The sequence below is a fragment of the Glandiceps talaboti genome, chromosome 6 (genome assembly GCF_964340395.1).
Source record: "Glandiceps talaboti chromosome 6, keGlaTala1.1, whole genome shotgun sequence".
Classification (NCBI taxonomy): domain Eukaryota; kingdom Metazoa; phylum Hemichordata; class Enteropneusta; family Spengelidae; genus Glandiceps; species Glandiceps talaboti.
This window is the reverse complement of record NC_135554.1, coordinates 8,734,598-8,759,436: the sequence shown is the minus strand read 5'-3', so window position 1 is coordinate 8,759,436 and position 24,839 is coordinate 8,734,598. Positions and strand designations below refer to the sequence as shown.

Sequence of the window (24,839 nt, the reverse complement as noted above, 5' to 3'; positions counted from 1 at the left end):
AACGTTAACATAACGCTTGTTTTATTTTATCGGCAAGTTCTACGTCTGTGCCATTATGTGAGAGCGGGAGACGTAGCGAGAATGTACCCCAGGCCCGGCTCAATGTGATCTTAGCTCACTGCAGAATCCACCATACCTGATGATCTCGCAATAGCTATAGTAGTTGGCAAAACAGAAAACTACGTATATCTTACGTATAGGCATATATATACTTTTTATCATTTGTTGTCGGAAAAACATTTACCAAAATGTCAATTATATATCGCACTACAATTTGAAGGGAAAAAATGTCACTTTCACGAATGTAGTACAGGCTACTAGTACTATGGCTTTTTGACCACGAGCGCCCTCTTACCAGAATGGTCAGTTACTTTGTTTTTATCCCCTTACATTGAACTAGGACACATATTTTTCAATGGTATCGAAAATTCATGGAAAGCCACGACTCTCCATCTTAGTCAGCTGAAGATATACTTATATCAATTAATTCAATCAGGAATCCAAATAACTAGTCCAATGAACTCTCCATCACTTGTTGATTTTGTCTTTGCAAATGATTATATTATTATGTTGGGTTTTCCACAATAAATATGATGTAGGAAGACGAATGGATTACCCTTGATTACCTTTATTTTATTTTATTTTATTCATATATTGTTTGGTGGTTTTTTATTTTGTCGTTCTGAGAGTTAATCGCCTCTTCCCATCATAAAGATAAATAATGGAAATCTAGAAGTATATATGTATTCCTATCAGATTTTATTCAGATTGGGGTTTCCAACAAACCGCCTTGTGCATCGACATTGTACTCTCAGAATCCCAAAAATATACCCTCCGAGACTTTATATGAGCAGTCTATCTAAAACATTTATATCACCAGCTCATTGTGACTGGTTCTCCTAATAGATAAGTTATTCGCCATGTCCTCATCATGAACACGGTCTGTATGTCATCATAGCCCGGTTATCGGAACTCGGAGCGCTGTTCCGAGATGGGTTGAAAGCGAGGTTCATGGTAACCTAGTACGATAGTCTTACCTCCTTTGAATAAAAATATTTCGGAATGTTTTAAGGCAAAAGTTGGTCACATTCTCAGTCCATTAAAGAGTTGATCGCCTTAAAAACTCATCAACTAATTCCCTTCACTTAAATTTATTTCAGATCACATATAATTAAGAATCCGTTCACCAATATATATGGAGTGTAAGTTTTAAGATTAAATTTTTTACGATTCAAAATTAGAGAGAGAGAGAGAGAGAGAGAGGCAGACAGACAGACAGACAGACAGACAGACAGACAGGCAGGCAGGCAGACAGGCAGACAGACAGACAGACAGACAGACAGACAGACAGACAGACAGACAGACAGACTGACAGACAGACAGACAGACAGGCAGGCAGGCAGACAAACAGACAGACAGACAGACAGACAGACAGACAGACAGACAGACAGACAGACAGACAGACAGACAGACAGACAGACAGAGACTGAGACAGAGACAGCTTAATATTCTAGATATTGACAAGCTTCACAAACATAGGTTCTTTTATTTACAGCCTGGTTCACTTGAATTCACCATATATCTTGTCCAATTATTTTACTGACAAAAACATGAATATGACACTATACTTTGCTCGTCAACATCTTTACCCCTACCATATGCGAGAACGAATTCTGGTCAGTTTGCTATTTTATTCGCACATGCATAAGTAAATTTGGTATGATATTCCTATTCAAATCAGATCGAAAAATTCTCCTCATCTTTTTAGGATATCTTTAGAACAGTATTGAGTAGAGCAGTATGTGATTAAATTGTGAACTTAGAGAGATACAGACTTTTTGGTGTATAGACTTTTCATGCATTAAACAAGACTTTTGTGTGTCCATTTATTCTGCAGTTATGTATCAATCCCATCGATGACTGAACCCTCATATTGTTATCATTCGCAATGTACAATGTCGGGGATCAGGCTAGACTAGCTGTAAGCTATTTCTTGACTCCCCCATTTATCCTTCTCTCTTTTGTTTTCTGTTACCATTATTTTGTAATCATTTATACATTTGGGTAAATAAACCATTTATTAATATTTCGGCTTGCCATTTTAAACTAGTGACTATGGACTAGAAGTGTTCTAAATTTCCACAGAGTACATAGTATAGAGTAAAATGTTCGTAACGTTCATCCATAGGGGAGAGACCAGTTTTTACGGCCGGGGGGGAGCACCTCAATTTGGGACTCAAAGAAGGGGGGAGGTCATCATTTTTATAAACTCTTTGTCTCTTGATACATCCCAAGCATATGACATGGAGTCATAACATTGCACCTTTTAAGCAACAGTTTTGTTAGAAATGACTTCTCAATATTGCAGGCCATGAGTTGCATTGTGCCATCATGTGATATAAAAATGTGCATGTGTAGCTGTACACGTAACAAATAAGAAATGAAATACCTTGACATTTACTGGATGGACTGACTCTAAAATCTGTGCCTCTAGATTGAACTGAACATGTTGAATTGCACACAAACATAGCCAATAGAGACACATTTTCAAATAATGTATCTCTAAATGGTAACTGACCTCCACACTGTACATGTTTTCCCCAAATTTTCTCACTTTCTACTTGATCTTTATTTATTATTATTTATGTCAATATGACACGATTGATCATGACATTCTTCTACAAAAATTATCCCACCGTGGTATCAGATCGGACATGCTCTCCACTGGTTCCGTAGCTATCTTGAAAACCGACAGCAAGTGGTTAATATAAATGGAATTTCGTCATCCCCAATGCAGGTGAATTGTGGCGTACCTCAAGGATCCATACTTGGACCTATTCTTTATCTCTTGTACATCAACAACTGATGCCTTTACTTTTCGTCTTTTTGCTGACGACACCAACCTCTTCAGATTTATGGATACCCCCTCCATTGATTTAAATGATATCAATGGTCATTTTAACAAGGTGTATGCGTGGTGTCGCGCAAATAAACTCACTATTAGCTTAGATAAAACCAATTACATGATCATCAAAACCCAACAGAGACAGGGAAATGCTCATGGTTCCCTGGCTATTGGCAACACAACTATATAAAGTGTATCCTCAGCCACATACTTGGGCGTCTCATCATTAACTTGGAAATCTCATGTCGAGAAAGTACGTAGCAAGGTTAGTCCCATAGTAGGCATTATCTCACGTATCCGTCATTATGTTCCAAAATCAGTTCTTCTTTTAATTTACAACAGCCTCATCCTGCCCCAATTCAGCTATTGTATAGAAATCTGGGGAAATACATGTACATATTCGATCCCTTTGAAACCTCTTCTTCTTCTTCTTCTTCTTCTTCTTCTTCTTCTTCTTCTTCTTCTTCTTCTTCTTCTTCTTCTTCAAAAGAAGCTTTGTCAGACTTATATCTTTCTCTGGTTTCGATGCCCCCTCCACTCCCCTGTTTACCCGACTTCGTATTCTTAATATCCAGAAGCTTTGTAAACAACATTCCTGTTTGTTCTTATTTGACATCAATAACAGTCATTACGCCCGTAATCTTCACCATTACATACCCCAACCCGTGCCTCACAATTACTTAACTCGTTCATGTCTCAATGGAAACCTGCCAGTCCCTAAGGTAAAGCTCGCGGTCAGCAAACACAACTTCAAATATGCTTGTACTGAGCACTGGAATTCACTCCCAACAACAATAAAACTTATTTCTAATAGACACCAATTCAAAAAACAGCTAAATATACACCTTTTCACAGAGTAATGTGGTGGTTTTTTTTGTAACTTGCCAAATGTTCCTTTGTACTTAGACTTATCCGCATTTTTCCAATTAGCCCTCTAGTCACATTGTATTCATTTTCACATTTCTTGTAAATAGTAGTTTTTATAGTTACATTGTATTTCACTATTTCTCGTATTAAGTATTATAATTTAAGTAGTAGGTTGGATCATGGACACGACTAGGTATGCTTACCTATTTCCATGGTCCCCACCAGAGTTAATATATTTTATTTATTAGCATTTTTTTGTATTCACACTTTTGTCTTTTCTTTCGTTATTGTTTAACTTTGGTGAAATAAAGATTCATTCATTCATTCAAATGATTTAAACTTTTGAAACCCTAAAATTAGTGATACATTTATGATATAACTAAGTTGTGTTTTACTTCTGAATGGTGCTCTAAATGGCCTTCAGCAAAGGGTGTACATTTTTCAAAAAGCCCTTACCATGAGAGGGGAACACCCCCCCCACACACACACACACCGTACCCGTGCTTGTATAACAGGCGTGCACGCGTGTAACGTGCCCCTCTCTCCCTACTTTGAAACTTACTGAAACCCCTAGGTTTACAACTATTATTACATTTGTAACTCCATTTCTAATATTGTACTTTATAATTAGCTGAATTAATCTACATTTTGTATAATGATAATAGTTCATTCAATCTAAGAGATATCCTAGAACTTTTGGTTACTAAACCATGAATATTTGCATGTCCATGAACAGACAATCATACTTCTCTTAGGGTTCATGTCTAAAGAGCTTTATACATGTGAAGCAATGGATTTGGGACAGTAATTTACCAGATACACTTACAATTACTGTAAATATATGTATCGTAACAAGTAAAATTAACTATGTAGTGTGTTGTATTGTGCTTTGAGAATCTAGAGTGTCTTTTGCAAGAACAAGTTGTTTCTTGTCAACAGATGTCGGGGGGGGGGGCAGTGTTTTTTTTATTGTCAGAGGGGGGTTGGGTTGGATTCAATGTTTTGTGGATGAATCGCAGGGGGTCACTTTTTTAAAGTACAACACGAACAAGAAGTCACCGGCCCACCCCCGGCCGTAAAAACTGATCGCTCCCGGAATTGTATAATTTATTGCCATGGTGATAGGGAAGCGTAGATATAAACTTTAAATGCACTTTCGTCATTTTCTTCAACAAATATTTGCTGCTGGTATACGTAGTTACTTTAACCACTGTGCTTTAACACATTGTTGTTAAAAATTATTGACACCTTCATCGATTTTACATGTAAACAAAAAATAGTATGAGTTCTTCAAGTGTAAGCCCTCCCCGAGGTATGTCGCACCACCATATTTCAACCACATCGCTAACACATGTTGCAAATCCTAGGTTTATACCGCTACACCAATGGGTTTCCAGGTATCCATTGTACGTATTTGTACAATACAGGGTAGTCTTGCTGCTAGACGTTCGGTCTTTCTTTTGATACTATAAAGCGAACGAAGTTCGCAGTGAGGGCTTGCCCGTACACTTGGATGTTCCATCCTCGATAGCGATGTTCGGTCGTGTGTCGTATTTTATTGGAAGAACATCCGAGGTCTAGCAGATAGACTAAATACAGGGCAGATAAACGTTCTACCTTTCTGATATGAGATATCTGGGATGTCTGTAGTCTGGAGGCCGACGTGGCGTGGTCTCTTACTAAACCACGTCTGGTCAAAGTCCCTCGATCAGCACAAAAAATTGTGCATACCCAACTATAAGTAGCACCCTGCAGCCATGGACCACTTGGTGGACGGTCTATGCCTAAGCTGACAAATATACGTAGACATTACATAACTGCCCAAATAAACACTAACTTTATGAGGGACTGTGTTATATTGGTTCGAATTTTGTGATTGATTGACAACTGAGACATGATGTTAATGACTGTGTGGGTGGCTCAGTGGATGAATTTTAAATTACATCTCATGACTTCTTGAGTATTAAACGACTTTGACTATACTGTAAGTGGAGGAGTAAATCGTAAAAATACCGTATAGGAACTACTAGTACACTAAGATGTCTGCCACCGAGTACGTGTCCGTAACATACGTTTTTTTTAGTCTTATTGTACTCCAGATATTGTTCACATGTATCTGACACTGTAAGATCTGACCAAGCCTCATAGGAAGAGCAGATAGCCAAAATCCCCTCACGACTTGACTCTAGCTTGGCTATTAAAAAAGCATGGAAGCATGGGGTAGGAATGACTGTTCGGCCCGACTGTTCCTCAATGGTCATGCTTGGTCCTTATTTCACACACACTTTCATAATGTTTATGTTTTACATGTAACATAAAATTACCTTTCAAATTGGGAACAACTTTTTTCCTCTTAGTGTTTTCGTTCTTTCTCAGTCGTAGCTCTATGTACCATGAATATCAGATACACTGATACAGACGTCTAGACTGGTATTTTGTTGACATATAAATATTTTTCAATACATGATATAATTTTTATAAGCCTACACTGATCAATATATTTGTTACTTTTCTTTTAAATATTGAAAGCTTACGAAAAAAAATACCAGCATTGAATGACCATCCCTAATTTCCCTACAGAAAATTTTCTCACTCCATAAATTCAGTTGTATATTATACACGTCTCTGCTTACGATTAGTCCACGCCCAAGACAATCATTGGGAATTACCAGGGAATTACGTGTCTACACTTTTCTACCCTTTCATCGCAACGTTCACTTCTCTTCTGATTGGTGCTTGTTCGGTCGAACGACACGAACGATGCTAGCGTGATCCTGGCGCACGCGCAGTCAGCGTGATTTTCAAAATAGCGATTGGATCATTGTTGGGTCATGTCATGTCATTTACAGGTCACACACTTGGCGAGTAATAACGCACCGGTGTTGTCTTTGGTAGTTCTTCACAAGTATTCGCTTACCTGAAGACATTTTTGACAGTTAAAGCAGTTAAGTATTCGAGGTAAGTATACAGCCCACAGTTTTATCAGATTTATCCCCGTAATGTGAACTGTAGCGTCATTTTGCTGGCACTGCTACGCACGAGTCCTCGGTAAATAACTGGAGTCAAATGTCGCATGTGAAACTGAAATTATCTCATCGTACGAGAAAGAATCACGATCGATTGATCGTAATGTTAATGAAATTTGAAAGTTATCGATGAGACTGTTCTGATCAGACGGGAAAGGAAATGCTGTGGGTGCACCTTACACTTTTCTTTCTAACATAAATTATCTTCTAATCATATAGACTATAGTAATATGAGGTTGTGAATGAAATTAATAGTACACAGCGTTATTTTTGGATTTTGACTTTTTTGTTTTTGATCTTTTTATCGGTTTGGGGTTTGCACTCAAAGCTAAGTAACTTAACCCCAAACACGAACCCAACAATTATTGAAGCTATATTTAAATATGATCCACTGACCCCTAATCATGCTTGCAGACGGAGTTAGTACTAAAGACTAAAGTAGTGACCCGATTCTGAATGAGAGTGACAATGTCAGAATCAGTACTCCGTCTGCAAGTAGGTGAAGGTAAGTCTGGAGGGACTAGCTCTTGAAATATGAGCTTTTAGAACTCCAATATATCATAGGAGTCATCGTAGTTTTCAAATCCAGAGGTAGTCTGAGGTAACTCTGACTTGAGTAGGAGCCAGATACGTACCCTGTATTAATACTATTATGACTCATCACACTCAAGTCACCATAGTGAGGTTTGCTAAACAAAAAATTCCCACTCTGGATAGTTCTGGAACCTACCTGACTACCTGGATGGAATGTGATATCAACTAACATCTCCGAATATTGTATGTGACTGGACATAGTGGAAATTAGTATGATGGATTGGGCCTTCTGAGGCAGCTCAGCAAAGGGTGAAACATGGCCTGAAATACTTAACTGTTTATTGTATATATATGTTCACTAAATGAAAGTACTTAGTGTATGTGTATATGGATATATATAATTCTACACACAGCTTACTAAAATTGTTTGTGTTTAAAATTGAAAAGTTTATGGTACATTAATTAACAATGTATATACATAACAAAGTCTTAGCTGTCTTTTGTACAGTATCACGATATTTACCATTATCAATTTAAATTGTTGTAGATTGTGTCATTATCACAGCAAAGAAGAAAAATTACAAAATGTATGTAATATTCAGGTTAAAAATTTATACCAGGAAATAAACTCACTATACTGCATGCATGCAAATAGTAACACATGTACATGTAATTGTATGTACTTTATCTTGAGATTTGAAAAGTTGAAGATCACAAGGATTTATTGTTACTTACCTTACAAACATCTGTTAAAACTGTACTGTACTCAATACTTGAGTAGACCAAGTCTTACTATGTACACAGTATCTCTCTCGTCAAGTTATAAGTCTGTGCCAAAGTATGGTGAAGTAGTCATGAGTAAAGCTTACTGTATAGGGAAGTTCTACATTTAGTTGATTTTAATCATTTCCCTGGAATGTTCTACTTTAGACTCTCTCACTAGTCCTCGGGAGCATGGCTAAAAGAGCTGTTTTGTATGTACCGATGTTTACCTCATAATTATTGTACTTGAACATCCATATACTTTGGGCACTCATAGACTACATAGGGCTAATCATTTGTTGATGTGTTACTGCAATGCTCCCAAGGACTGGTGAGAGAGTCTAGTTCTACTTGTACTTGTACTGACATGTCACACTTCACTTCATGAAGTGGTATATAAATAAGAATACCTAAGATATGTGGAATGCAATATGTGGGTCAGACTAATACTATACAAAACAAGATTTATTGGTCACAAATCTTTAAATCAATCAAGGAAGAGTCATGGTATCCAGTAGCGTAACATTGAAATTCTACCCACCTTATAATTATAGTATTGAAGATATTGAATATATATCGGCAGTGATGATACTTTTCCTGCTAATTGTACAGATTAAGAGCTAAACAGGACAGAAAACTACTGCATTTTTCAACTTTTAACCATTCAACACCGTCATACATATGGCGAGTCTTATCAGCCAACACCGAAATTATTTTTCGTTGCATCAGCCGGGGAAAAATGTTCTTGCTTGCGAGAATGCCATTCAACCCTATGGTTTGAATCTGATACTAGATGATTATGCCATTAATACCTTATATACCTTTGTATTATCACTATTAGCATAGTAGATTTAGCATTACATCAGTCAGTGTATTTTTTTCAGTTTTATTTTTTAAATTCAATCTAGGACATATGAATAAAGGTAAGACTCTTCTATACTAATAGGCCAAATTTTTTAATTCACCACTGTGGCTAGTAATGTCTAAAAAAATTTTCACCAAGTTTGAGTTCAGTTTGTCAATGAGCACACAGCATATAAATACTGTTTAAACCTAGATATTTTCGCTACTAGAAAATTTTATGATTTTGCAGTCTTCAGCTAGTTCTCAAAGACTAATTTTCACAAATTACCAGACTGATACATAGTGTTCATGTACAAGAAGGCATTTTTTAGTCACTACTTATTTTTGCATTTTTTTTCTAGCAAAATAAGTGAAAAAAAGTTTCCAGGTTTACAGTACAAAATGTATTTTATTTATTTTGATTTTCTACTTTTAATTTATGCACATTTTTTCATGCATATTCTTATATTTAGAATTTTTAAAGTTCTGTTCAATTTAATTCAAATTTCTTGAAAAAGCATGCTGACGTGCAAAACTAGTTATTTTGGACACAGGAGATGCAATCATGTAGACATGCATTGTCGTGACATAGACGTGAGTTGTCGTGACATGAAACGACCAGAGTATATATTCCATACTTTTTGTTGAACCTGGCTTGTGCATGGTATAATGATAAAATATTCATGTTTTGTCAATTGTTAGACAGTATACATATGTATGTATGTATGTATGTATGTTACTGTTATTGATGAATGTATATATCTACAATGGACTGGTATGGGCTTTGTATCAAACGTTTTGTGTGGCTATTTCATACCTGTACATACAAAAGCTGCTGGCATATTACAATACAGGCCTGGAGTTTTGTTAGGTTTCTAACTTTTCTATCAATAATTTCTTAAAACGAGGGCAGGTGTACTTTTGGAGTATGTCAAACGATATAACTGGACTCTATACCCTACATCATTTGATAGAAGTATGGTGTGATCTGCTATCAAAGACATGATTGTATAGTATGGCATGACAGTCTTTTCATTCAGGTTATTTAGGTTAAAATGTAGGTTATAATAGATTATAAACAATATGTATTAATTAGTTTGATAAATCAATCAATCACAAATACAGTGTTTTGTATGACAAATAATATTAATGTTTTGTCTTTGTATACATACATACATACATACGTACGTACGTACGTACATACATACATACATACATACATACATACATACATACATACATACATACATACATACATACACATACATACATACATACCTACTTACACACACACATACACATACACACACACATACATACATACTTACAAGTTACATACATATGTACGTACGTACGTACGTACGTACGTACGTACGTACATACATACATACATACATGCATGCATCATGGAAGTACAACCCACAGGAAGAACAACTAGGGAGGGATCAAACACCATATGTTGAATGCCGCTGTTTGCACTGCAATCAGTAAGCACTTACTTTAAGCTTGATAAGCTGGCTTTCCTAACAATGTGTGAACAACTCCGAGTGTCTGGAACGAGCCTAGGATATTGAAGACGTAGTTCGGGTGTTGTCATGGTTACTCGCCACACATAAGTCTGAGGTAGAAAGTATGGGAAATGAAGAGTCGCATTGTAGTCAACAAGTTTAGCAACCACCACAGCAGTCAAATAATAGTCTTACTGACACCAAAACCACCTAAAAAAGTAAGGAAAATGCTTCCCTGTGCAACACACACAGTGCATTTGTATATAAGCAAATGACAAAAAAGGGACACGAGCGTACGTGGTGACGTCAAGAAATCAAAATTTTCAACTCGCGTCTGCACACTCCGCAACAAACCGCAACATGTAGACAAAAATACCATTGCATGTAATCTGCGGTTCATTTTGTTCAAAGACAGTTTTTGTTCTGGTTTGTTGCACATATTGAAATCGAGAGTTGAAAAATATTCACAAAAAAACAAGTGCGCAAACTAGAAATTGGTGTAACTTCCCTCAATCTTACTCGATCGCGTTACAACAAACACGGTTTACCTCAGGAAGACGCTATCTTTTCAATGAAACGTTATGCGCATATGCAGTGACCTTTGCCCGCAACAGAGAGAGCTTAGCAATGCTCACATGAAAAAGTCACGTCCTGGTAACCAACGTCGCTGCCAGCGCGACATTTAACCTAAGATCAGATGGATATAAAGGGATTAACTCGGTCTGAAACAAAGGATTTTTAAAGGGATTAACTCAGTTGTTCTTCCTGTGGGTTATACTTCCATGTATGCATGCATGTACATACATACATACATACATACATACATACATACATACATACATACATACATACATACATACATACATACATGTATACATGTATACATACATACATACATACATACATACATACATACATACATACATACTATACATAGATAGAAAGACAGACAGATAGATGGATAGACATGCATCCACCACCACAAATACACACACACACACACACGCGCGCGCGCGCGCGCACACGCACGAAATATAAATGTCTACCGTGATATAAAGTACATAAAAGATATTCTAACAAACAACTGATATATAATTCATCATTGCCATCAGTCAGAAAGCTGTGAATCTCTTGCAAAGTTGTCCACATTAAAACACATAACTGGGAATACATAATTCATGTTAGTTTAGTTAGGAATTGGATCCAACAGCATCCCATCATTTGTAAAAATACAGATCTACCAGTGACTCACACTCTAAATATATAAGTTATATGTAACAAGCTGTTATAAATATTGAACAATTTGATGGTTGAAAAACATTCATTGGATTTATTTAATCTGTGATCAGCCAGCTGTCACATGTGTGCAATACATGTACATTGTACTTCTATGCATATACATAAAATCACATGTTCAGTCATGTTACCATGTTATAATCTGTGCTCATACATGTACTTATTTTAAAAATACACCCATTGACCATTTAATATGATATAGCTATGCAGAAGTTATATAACCAAACTTATACCCTCTAGCTGTCTATTAGCATTATATACTTCTAATCTTAATACAGAGCTCCTCCCATTCACATGAGCGGAATAGATTATTATATCATGTTACATAAAAGTCACACATACTTCCTGATTATTTCACCTGGTGGGTAGTTTAGGTGTGTAGTAGCCAACGAAGGAGTAACAGAGAGCTTAAGCTGCATTTTTGAAACTTGGTGAGTTCAGTTTTGGTAGGTGAGTGGTATTTAGTTTATGATACTGATTTCTGTGGTATTGTAGTATACAGGTAGGTGATGAAGTCAGAAACAGTGATATCTGAAGAATTTGGTGTATTGGTGTGTAATTTAGATTAATGTTGGTTTTGATGGTTTTTTAGATAGTAACAGTATAGCTCTGCATTACTATTGGCAATCTGTGTACTCTCATATGCACTCATTGGTTTGACGCCAGGTATCTGATGTTGGAAATTGATTTAACTAAATTATTTCAAGGGACAAAGGTGTTGCTTAAATTAGTCTTCAAGTGTTCATGCCAAGACTCATCAGATTGTTCCAATCTTTTACTTAATATTATCTGATGTTAAAGTACACAGGTTGGTTGACATGCACACCATAGTTGAATGATACATTACAGGTCCACTGCATTCATGGACTGTCCCCTAGTCCCTTGGTCTAAAACTTGGTTGGTTTGGTTTGGTTTGGTTTGGTTTGGTTTGGATAGAGGACAGACAGTAAAGTGTTACTCTAGATGTAATGCTGTATAATAGTCCTTAATAGCCTATCTCTCAAAAAAATGTGAATAATAATTATCGATAATTCTTATGATAATTTTCATGTAGTAAATTAACATACATCATTGTCTGATTGTTTGAATGCAGAAATGAAATGAACATGATCAGTAGGTGACAAAGCATGATTTGGTAAAGGGTAATATATGATTTGGTAAGGTAATATATGATTTGGTAAAGGGCAATATATGATTTGGTAAAGGGCAATATATGATTTGGGAAAGGGCATTATATATGATTTGGTAAGGTAATATACGCTTTGGTAAAGGGCAATATATGATTCGGTAAGGTAATATACGCTTTGGTAAAGGGCAATATATGATTCAGTAAGGTAATATACGCTTTGGTAAAGGGCTGTATGACTCTGAGTCTACATGTAATGTAGGTAAATGCTACAAGAGTTCCCCAGATTGCTGACTGACATTCCTTACCAAAATACAAACATGTACAAACATACAAACATCTTCTAAGAAGACAGCAGCTTTGATAGTCATACTCAGCTCAGTGCAGTAAAGAGTCCTATTCCAAAAATTGCATATTATAAATACGTAGGAAAGTATGTTAGTTTTACCAAATCTCTCATTCTGTGTTACATAAATATTGAAATCTAAAATTGCATCGTAGATAAATATGTAGGAAAGTATGTTAGTTTTACCAAAGCTCTCATTCTGTGTTACATAAATGTTGAAGTCTCATTGTAAAAGCATCGTAGATATGAACATAGTCAGTTTAGATACAGACATTCATGCCACACTCAGCCAGCATTTGTTAAGAAGCCTGATAGGCTGAGTAACATGTACATGCATCTTTAAGTTTAATATCAACACTAAGGTGACAATATTGTGTAAACTTGTGAGGACATATCACATAGTTAGAATTACTGCTACCAGTATAATAAATATATTGACTTCAATTTACATGTAGCTAGTATAGCCATACCAGTGACTCACATGGCTTCCCACCCCCTTTTGTCAGATACAGAAGTCAGAAGTCACGTTTTGCTGTTTAAGTTGATTTAATTACTTAAGATAAGCATTGAATGACATCATGTGAACTTCAGTGTGCTATCTACATGATCAAAGACAGTATATATGTAAGTTGAATTGAAGTGTCAGTGAAACACAGTAGTTTCTTGTTGCATATCAAAATTTGAAATTTGGTGTTCTCCATGTTTTTATCATTTTGGCTTACAAAAAAAATACATTTTGTATTTCATGAGAGCTAGAAACTCTAACACTCCACGATAGTGATTAACTTACAGTTATCATTCTTTCTTCTGATGAGGATTGTCACAGTGGACCAAGACAGATCGAAAGCACTTTGTCAATGCTAAAAATTAATTTTTAACTTCTTGTGCGATAGGACCAGTTAAACTGAATAATGCAGGGGTTCCAACTATAAATGATATTGTAGTCACAACCTTTGATGAGTTAGTTTTAAGATGTATTTTTTGTGAAATTATGAAGTTAACAAGTTTGCTGGTACTGTCTGTATTTGTTGTTAGACTCACATGTAAATCTTCCTCTTTGCAAATAAACCAGGTAACAATAGGGACAAACGCTGCTGATACATAGTGTAGCAGTAAGCACTGTGTCGATTTTTAGTGACTTGCTACAACTAGCACTTTGTTACAAAACTACCAAGTACTAGATCTAAAAACAATGCTAAATCTCACTTTAGATCCAGCCTTTCCCAAAAAAACATAATGCTAAAATGTGGACACCTGACCTGAGATCATTATCATCATGAGCAATCGACGAAGTACTAGATCTGTAGCACTACTTTGTACATATTTGTATTTTGGCAAAGTGCTACATGTACATCTAGCACTATCCCCCACAGCTGTTCATTTTTGATACTCTTACAAGTTACATACCTCAATAAACCATATAAATAAAGTACAGTAGTAAAAACAATCTCTTTGTTTTTCAGATATTCCAGATTAAAAGATGCCTAGCTCAGGAGACAGCAAACAAGTTGGAGGATGGCCTGATGACGTTGGTATCCTAGCAATAGAAATCTATTTCCCTTCCCAGTATGTAGACCAAGTAGAGCTGGAACAATTTGATGGAGTGTCAGCCGGCAAGTACACTATAGGACTTGGACAGGCTAAGATGGGATTCTGTTCTGACAGAGAAGACATTAATTCCCTGTGTCTTACAGTCGTACAAAAGTTGATGGAAAGGAATAACATTTCTTACGAGTCCATCGGACGTCTAGAAGTAGGAACTGAAACAATTATTGATAAATCGAAAAGTACAAAGACAGTGCTAATGCAGTTGTTTGAAGAGTGTGGTAATACTAACATAGAAGGTATTGACACAACCAATGCATGTTATGGCGGCACTGCAGCTTTATTTAATGCATTGAACTGGGTAGAGTCAAGTTCATGGGATGGTAAGTTCTATTTTACAGTCATATCCTTTAGAATCTCATTTATTTTCATGTCACCAGTTAATGAGTTTACGTTTCTTAAACATTTATCTATTTCACAAGTGTGCAAGCAGTGTTGGTTATAGTTTGCTTATAAATGTAAAAGCTAGGAGAAGACAGTAATTCCAGTAGTATAAATGTTACACTGTAAGATACCTCGTGTTGTTCAACCTTATCACGGTATCAGCCTTCTAAACCAGACTGTACCCAATATCCTGTACAGTGCAACCAGATTTGGTTGCAGCCAATCAAATATCGTTATGCTGTAAAAGGTGACAAAATGATAACAACGTCAGACTTTCAATGTCCATTGCTTATTAAAGCCAATGTCAAGTTTGCCTTGGTTAATATAAATGAGTAACCAGTTTGACAAGAGTTTGATTGATCTGATATTTCTATTCAAGAATAAGAATCAAGGAAACAGTGATGAATTCTAAGTTTTTGTGATCTTTATATTCCAGGGCGTTATGCACTAGTAGTAGCCGGTGACATTGCAGTATATGCTACTGGCAATGCTAGACCTACAGGTGGAGCCGGAGCAGTAGCTATGTTGATTGGACCAAATGCTCCCCTCGTTATTGAAAGAGGTAAATAAGTACATTAAAATGAAGTGTCTTGTCATAATTCAAATTTTGCAAGGTACTCTCATATTTTGGCAATCTAACAAGATGAGATGAAAATAACAACATTTGAATTATACCAGTGTATTTCTAATCATACAGATTATCACAGCTTACATAAGAAAAAGATTTACCAGTAACACCCAAATATGGACACTTCCGTGTGCTGGATTACTCTCAAATCCTCACATGAATACTAATATTTGGAGGTGGGTGGGGGTGACTTTAATCTATAAGACAGTCTTTTATCCGATACCAAATCCATTCCAAAATAAAACAAATATGGTTGGTAGTAGAGTTATAAACATCTGAAAACAAATCCTATATGTATTTCCTAGTGTTTTGTAACTCTACACATCTGAGGACATTTAGTTTGAAACATTTTCAGGTTTTTTTTAAAGAAAACATGATTGAAAAAATCAGTATATAAAAACCAAGTTCAGAGTTATGAGATTCTTCCTGGTGCTAATATTGTAAGAAACATAAACTGGTCTTTAACTTTTTCTTTGCTGCATTTAGACTGTATCATTAATTTAGTCATGAATATTAATTATGCAAATTCAGATGAATATTAATTAGCAACCAGGACTACTATGGAGTTTGACAGAACCCTGGAAACTGATCTGAAAAGATGGAAATGATAACAAACATTTTCTACAATGTGTTATATCTGTAGGTCTTAGAGGAAGCCATATGCAGCACGTATATGATTTTTATAAGCCAGATTTGTCATCTGAGTTTCCTACAGTAGATGGCAAATTATCTATACAGTGTTATCTTGGTGCTTTGGATAAATGCTATAAGAGATATTGTGAAAAGGCACAGGCATTACTAGATAAAGGTAAGTATTAAAGACGACATAATCAGTGGCTTTATAAAGGCAGCATTCGTACCTTAAAGGGGCACAAGCTGAGTTTATGTTATTTTAGGATGTAGCTCTCTCTACACTCACAGTGTTCTACTTACTGATGTATACTTAACTATCACTTGTAATTGACTGAATTCAAACCTGGTATTTAGATATAACTGATAATGATCCAATGACATACCGTAATTTATTATACATATAAAAAAAATGTACAGTAACTCCCTACTATGCAATCAACAGTTCTAACAATGCTAGAACATACATTGTAACATCATAGAAGGCATGCATCGATATACACAGTATACTAGAATAGTTTTATGAAAGTATTGTGTGAGTATTTTCAGGTGAAAATACTTATATATTCAGTTTGTGCCATTTTTAATGTTCATTAAAGGGGAACACCACTCCCGAAAATAAAGCCAGCATCCTGGACCTGTCCTGAAACCATCCTGACTTAAGATAACCTAGTTCCTATAGACCATGTTGGCATCCAGACTAGATTTAGGACACTTTTCAGAGGTTTCCTGAATTCGTCCTATGTGCTGTGTGGAAGCATTCTCTCCTGATCACGATCCCTTTGTAGCACTTGCACTTAAACTTTTATGATTTCATATCATGTAAATTTATGTTACAAACAATGGAACTATTTAAACAAAAGAAATGAAATGTATAACAATGAACAGAATGTGTTCCTATATAGTGACAATAGGTCGATATAAGGAACAATAGCTTTTTGTGTTTTAAAGAATTGATTGAATTCATTAATAATCAAAGATTTAAGTTAGAGTACAATAGAACATTGTATGATGACAATGATAGTATAACAATGAACAGGATGTGTTTATGGTAATGACAATAGGTTGGTAATATGACAGAATCCAGTCACATGGGAATGCAAATATTGTCACAGCACTCAGGGTATTTGCACCAATTCTCTTGTTATACTTTATATGTTTATCCAAATTATAAATGACAAAATTCTTTTCCTCTTTTTTTTTTCCCAGAGGGCAAGTCAGGTCAGTTCAATTTAGAACATGTAGATGCAATGTTATTCCATTCCCCATACTGCAAGTTAGTGCAGAAATCTTTAGCCAGGGTGATGTTTAATGATTTCCTCCAAGATTCCAATCCTGACATGGCAGAGGGTGGAAAATATGCCGGTCTTGAATCATTTAGGTAAGTAAATAAGATAGTTGCAAGGGATGATCACACAATGTCGCAGAAAGCTCAATAAACAAACATTGTTCATTTAGGACACAACCCCCTCCCTCCCCTTAGGTGATCGTTTACAAGTGTGACATCACATGTTTTGTATACGGTGTATAAAACCATGATGAAAACTTCAGCGATCACATCACTACAAGCAATGCTATATAAAAACATGATGGAAAACATGAAATTCCAACCTTATGAACCTGTTTACTGAAATGATGGTAAACATATCAAAATACTACCAGAAACTCAGCATTGTATCTCACATTAGAAGTGAATTTTTATCACCTTATCCAATATCTCTTCTACAAGCAATCACATTGATGCCAGGAATGAGTGTACATTATCTATAGGACAACTTCTCAGTTTAAAATGTTCTGTCAACTTTGCGTTTTTAATGAATCTTGACATCAAATACCCTTGGTATATAAAAATACAATAAATACCCTCATTATAAATACACTTCCCTGTTTATTGTTTTACCTGGTTACTAAAGTATTTGATTCCAATATAATTCACGCAAACCTGACTTTAAACAGGTTTATGTGAATTTCCATGTATTGTTATTACCAAGGAAGTGAAAATATGATTTGGCAAGATGCCATTAGTTCACACAATGTCATGTTTTTTTCCTGTTTCTGGATTTATTGTTATTTGAACATTGTCTATCAAAATGTATAATGTATGAGATCTAAGTGGTAGTGGTGTACATGAAATGAACTACTCAAATTATTGGTTTAACTTTTAAAGTTTAAAAAAACGTGTACCTTGCAATGGAATAGCCCACAGTCAAGTCATATGGTGGTTGTGGCTACCTCCCCCGCCCAAACCCAACATGACTTGTTTATAGTTTATTAAGCACAACTGGACTTAGATTTCAAAGATATATGGTAATACTGTGTCATTCGATTGGGCTGGATCAACATGTGGATAAAGATTTTATTTTAAATAAGTCACACTGTACAGTTGTGCTACATTGGCTCTCGTTTTCAAAGTTTTGTAGTGATTAAGGAGGAAAAAAACAACTGGAATGTATGAACAGTTTTCAAATAACTCTTTTCAAGGAAACTGTATATCCCTTCTCAAAGCTGACATGCATTAAGGCTTAACTCCCAGCAATCATCATCATTATCATCATCATCATCATCACAAAGTTCATAACTCTATGTTGTTTTCTCTCACTTGAATACTGTGTCCAGGGATCTGAAGCTTGAAGAGACTTTCTTTGATAGAACACTTGAAAAGGCATTTATGACATGCAGTAAGGCTGTGTTTGAAGAGAAGACTAAGCCATATCTACTGATAGCCAACCAAGTTGGAAATATGTATACACCATCATTGTATGGTGGTTTGGTCTCATTCATTGCAATGTAAGTCACTCTGACATACATACGTACGTACGTACGTACGTACGTACGTACGTACGTACGTACGTACGTACATACATACATACATACATACATACATACATACATACATACATATCAGTGTTTTGGCTAAGGTTGGGTAACCCTAGTAACAGAAAGGGGTAAAAATGGCAGTGTTTCCCCATAGAGGCGATGGTAATTTTGTTTGGGAACCCAGGTAAAATGAAATTGGAACCCCGGTAGATTTTACCTACTTACCGCCTTTAGCAAAAACATCTGTGTATATGTATATTTGTATATCATATGCATTGTTAGACTATGAGTTATTCTGAAAAAAGTCTTATCTCAAAAACTGGGACAACATTTTATGCTACATACAACTACTGATTTCAACTTATGGGTCATACATCAACAACAATGTGTTTAGGGACCCCAGTGACAGGATAGAAATCTGGTAAAATTTACATGGATTTCATGTACCATAATTTGAAGGGGAATCAATTTAAATGACTGGGGGGAACTCGGGTACATTTTACATTCTCAAACTTCAGTATTTGTACCATCCTTAGCAAAAACACTTCCAGAAGTTGAACATTTACCTTGAAAGGCTCACTTAGAAAAGGGGATTGAAATTTAGGAGTGAAAAACAGTTGTCTGGCAGATCTCTAGAAAAAGTTGATACAGAGCAAAAGAATAATCCAATGTAATCGTAATGGCTCCACTGATAAGATAACACTAATGTGAGAACCTGAGATTGAAACCTTGGCCTTTAAGTGACTTAGAATGTGTAATGCTGTCTACTTCTAAGATAGCAAATTTGTTTATGAGTTGACATATATTTAGACAATGATTATAGTTTGTAACCTAATTTACTAGATCTACGATGTTGTATAATAACACTTCTCTTCTCCCATCTATTTTAGGAACTCTGTGTCAGAATTAGCCGGCAAGAGGGCAGCTTTGTTCTCTTACGGATCTGGTCTGGCATCTTCCTTGTACTCTATCCGTGTATCCGAGGATACAACACCCGGATCTGCTCTACTCAAAGTAGCTGCCTCCCTATCTGATCTGAAGGAAAGACTGGATTCCAGGAAGAAAATTGCACCAGGTGCATTTGCAGATACTATGAAACTCAGACAAGATACACATCATCTTGGTAAGTAGATAGATATATGCCTTTCCCCCACTCCTTTATCTGTCTTCAACACCCCTACTATCTCCTCCTACTCCCCCCCCCTCCCATCTCAGTCTTATAAAATATCCCTGCCATAGGATACCTGTAAGAATAAATGTTACCATAGCAATACCATAGAAACCATAATTCATCATACAAATTGCCATTGTTTCAGGTAAGAATTTCCAAACAGTACCGAGTGAGTGAATCTTATTGCCCTTGAGGGACATGATAATGTTGGCTTAAAAAAACTAGCAATTTTCACATCTAATCATATGAAAATAATCATCATAAAATGGCAGTATGAATTTCATATTGTGTAAATGTTCACTCAGCATGTAAAAAAATTATGACAGCACTAAAATGGGTGTAATTGGAGAGTTATTTTTTATTTTATTTTTTTTATTTTACCAAGTCTCCTGTTGTCTTCTTTTCAGCTCCATACAGCCCAGTAGGTGTAATAGAAGATCTATTCCCTGGTACATGGTATCTGACACACGTAGATGAAATGCATCGTCGTCAGTATGAGAGAGTACCTGTGACTGTTGAAGCCCAGACTACACCTGTTATTCCCACAGAAACGACTAACATTATGGTGAGTGTAACCCCTATACCCATAATGTAGTTATTTAGAAACCACAAGACGTAATACTATCATCTTGGTGTCATAAAACTCAGGTGGTGGTTCTATATCCTAGCAGTTCTGTACTTTGAGTCGAAGTGCTCTGTGATTCTCTACCTGGTCTTATTCAGTCATATCATTGAGTCACCTGTTACTACCAAATGTGAGTGACTATAGACTTTGGATTTGGCCGCACTATGTTTTTTTGCGATAGCATGCATGCACATGAAATGTTACTATCTCAATTTAAACACAAATAAACAGTTTTGTGGGGTTATTTTGTATAATTTGTAACACACACATTGTGTGAGACGAAAAAAAAAACATCTTGCTGCCTAATGAAATCTCCATAGCCTTGACTCTGGTTTGGTAGTAATGATTGAGACTTGTCCAATGACCACGATAGTGCTTGTTATTCACAACTAATTGAATTACTGACTTTTGTGTATAAATACAGTTTGTGTGCATTGCAATTACTAGCTATCAAGTGGTTATAAAAGTGCAACATTCTAAAATATTCAGTTTTTGTTTTTATTTGGCAGGACACCACTCCACTATCTGGTAAGAGGCCATCAGCCATTGCTCCAGAACCAACACCTGTATCAGCACCCTCTATGTAAATAACAGTATGTTTAGAAGATCCCAACAGTCAACATATTATCTAACCTTTGACTTTTGACCTTTGACCATTGGTTATCTTCATCAAATTTAGACAGCATTATCTTGAAAGCTCCTACACAATTTTGTGAACATTTTTAAGCAATTTTTTTTTTCACTCTAAATCAAAAAATAAAATTTACAGCTAAAACCAAGAAATAAAATTTACAGGCAATTTTAAATCTATAAATGTATAGAAATGTTGTGTAGGTGATTTTGGCGGGAAAATATTGTCGTATGCAGGGTCAGTTTTGGCAATGTACATGACTTGACAGGGTGTAAATTTTACTACTTCCAAGTATTCAACATTTGTACGCAAAAGTAAGTTTTGAATTGTTTCTTGCGGAGTCCCCCCTTGCAAATGAAATTCCAAGCACCAAATCTCAGTCTTTGTACGTGTGTGACTTCGTAGATTTTTTAAAAAGTTCACAGATATTTCATTTGATACTTTTGAATAAATTATTCTTGACAAGTTTTGTAATTTTGTTACCTTGATGATATTTATATGTGTTCTGTTTGTAGTCTGAAATTATGATCAGATGGTCTGTAGAATCTGCAGATCCTATATAGATTTTAAAGCATCCCTTGTTTGGTCAAAATGTAATCAAACTCTGACAGTTCACCTTATCTGTTACTAATTTTAAGATGAGTTGTAATAAATCTAGTCTGTAAGGTATGCCGTGACGTGGCGCCCTCAAACATCGGCCAACCCCTAAGAGGAGGCCGGTGAGGGCGAAACGTCACGATGTATCTTACAGTCTATAATAAATCAGACTCAAGTAACATCACTTGTATTCTCCACGAAAATTTTTAGGTGATAGCGCCCTCAACGATGAGAATGTAACATGATACCACACTTGCACACCAAGGATTGTTTGTAGTTCATTTATTTCAGCAGCAAGCTAGCTTTGCTTTGCAAGTTTTGTTTTACAAGCATTGAAGAAATTTCATGTAATTGTTTGGATGACCAAAGAAACTTGGAATGAGTAAAAATGACAGCATTTAAAATTTGCAGTATTTTTGTTATTAGTGTTTTTCACACATTGTTGAACATCGACTATTTTTCAGCATTCTCAATTCACAGGTTATTTACATGGCCATGCAAATTGAAATTTTGATGTTAAGACAGGGATATACTTGAGATGGAATTATAGAATATGCTTTTTCCTTTTAAAAGAAAAATTCTAAGTTTGAGATGGCCAGTTTAGCTTGTCACATTCCAAAACAGGGCACAATGTTTGTATCATATGAATGATTTGCAAATTTTTTTCAAACACAGCACACCCAAAATAACTACACAAAATGCTGCAATTTTGCATTTGTCATTGTATGACAGTTAGTGATGACCAGATAAATAAGTATGGTTTTCAAGCCATTGTGACCTGTAGTCTAAATTGACATTTTTTTTTATCCAAGAGATCTGCTTTCTAGTAATTCTACATGGACATCAAAAAATTATACTTTTGTTAAAAATTACCTAGTCTGGATGCCAACATGGTCTCTAACGAAACTACGTCTGGTCAAAGTCTCTCAATCAGCACAAAAAGTTGTTCGTCTCGGCAATCAGTGAACCCCAGCTGTATAATACTTATAGTGACATAAACAGTGTATAAGTAGCATCCTGAGCGGACAAATATACCATATTTGGACATTACATAACTGCCCCAATAAACACTAACTTTATGAGGGACTGTGTTATTGGTTAGAATTTTATGATTGATTAACAAAGACATGATGTTAATGACTGTGTGGGTGGCTGTGCATGAATTTTAAATTGCATCTGATGCATCTCAGGACTTCTAGAGTAATGACTTTGACTATACTGTGAGTGGAGGTGAAATTCTAATAATACTGTATAATAACTAGACAATAAATTTTCCAAATAACCACCAATAACTCTGCTAAATCTGAGTGGATCTTATATGTAAACCTATGATGTCATCACATGGCCTGGTGAATTAAAAGTTAGGAGGGTAATCTATTACAAGTGCCAAAATCCACTTGCATTTTATTAGGAGAGCTGTTGGTGGTAATTCATCAATCGCTACGTTAGAAAGCCAACTACAAGTCTGTAGGCTATACGATGGATATTACTGAAAGTGACACAGCTGAATTTATAAGGACTTTTATTTATGTGAAATGATCTGGATTAAATAGTTACAGTGTGATAATTAATGAGTAACTTTAATCATGCTACAAATCCTGGTGCTGTCATAAACAGTACAATTGATGGCATAATCTAGTGTTTCCTTGACATTGGACTGTATGCATACTAAAAAACTGTTTATGCATCATGCTTGAATACCAGGTGTGAGTCTAACCAATAGATAATGATGTTGGTCACTGCAACTCAGCATTGTATTGCCAGTGCTATACTGTTGTATATTATGCTATATAAGTATATTGTCATCTGAGTAAACACTGAAAAATTTCAAATCACTATATATAGAGATACAAGGTTCTAAAACTTTGTCAAAAGTTTGCTCAAACTTGGGAAAGGAGGGTTACTTTCACATCCCTCTGTTGACCACTGTGGTTTTAACTTTGCTTCAATAAGTCATTCTCGCAACCAGAGCCGTTACTTCTTCCGCGGCGCTGCGAAATAACGACAGTGTGACTGGGACGGTGCCGTAAAAGAGGCTGTGGTTTATGATGATGCTATAAGTAGACTACTGTACAGGCAACTTTTATGTATGCAGTACAAATTACCCAAATTTGAATCAACCCAGCTTGTGCTCTGTCAGATTTACCCAGAAGACCTTAATTTTTTCACACTTTCGGAGTTGAAAAGTTCAACACATCAAATAACATATTCAACCCATAGTTATATCGGGACAATGGCAATTTCTTGAGAACATTTTAAATGAGTGTACTATGGAAAGTTCACTACATATATTGTGTTTTTAAAAGTAATGGACCTAAATAATATGATTGTTTTGATAAGCCTGCTGTTCCACGTGTGTGATTTATGAAAATGTACTGATAGTTTTCAAGTGAGGAATTGTTGTCATAGAAACACTATGAGAAATGTATTTTTATGATTGAGAGTGTTTTTAGCAACATTAAAGTATTCGTCACAGGATGTTTTATTTTTATTTTTAGTGATGTATGTTTCAGTGTTAAAGTGGTCATATGGATTAGA

At 35.7% G+C, this 24,839-nt stretch overlaps 1 protein-coding gene across 1 annotated transcript; it reads left to right on the top strand.

The window, feature by feature from the left end:
* Window positions 1-6,621: 6,621 nt before the first annotated feature.
* LOC144436053 (hydroxymethylglutaryl-CoA synthase 1-like) lies at window positions 6,622-24,839 on the top strand. The gene is made up of 9 exons (XM_078124707.1): window positions 6,622-6,730; window positions 14,677-15,141; window positions 15,639-15,764; window positions 16,474-16,638; window positions 17,670-17,841; window positions 19,077-19,247; window positions 20,168-20,400; window positions 20,856-21,013; window positions 21,583-24,839. The coding sequence occupies exons 2-9, from the start codon at window positions 14,694-14,696 to the stop codon at window positions 21,658-21,660; spliced, it is 1,551 nt and encodes a 516-aa protein (XP_077980833.1). The 5' UTR covers window positions 6,622-6,730; window positions 14,677-14,693; the 3' UTR covers window positions 21,661-24,839.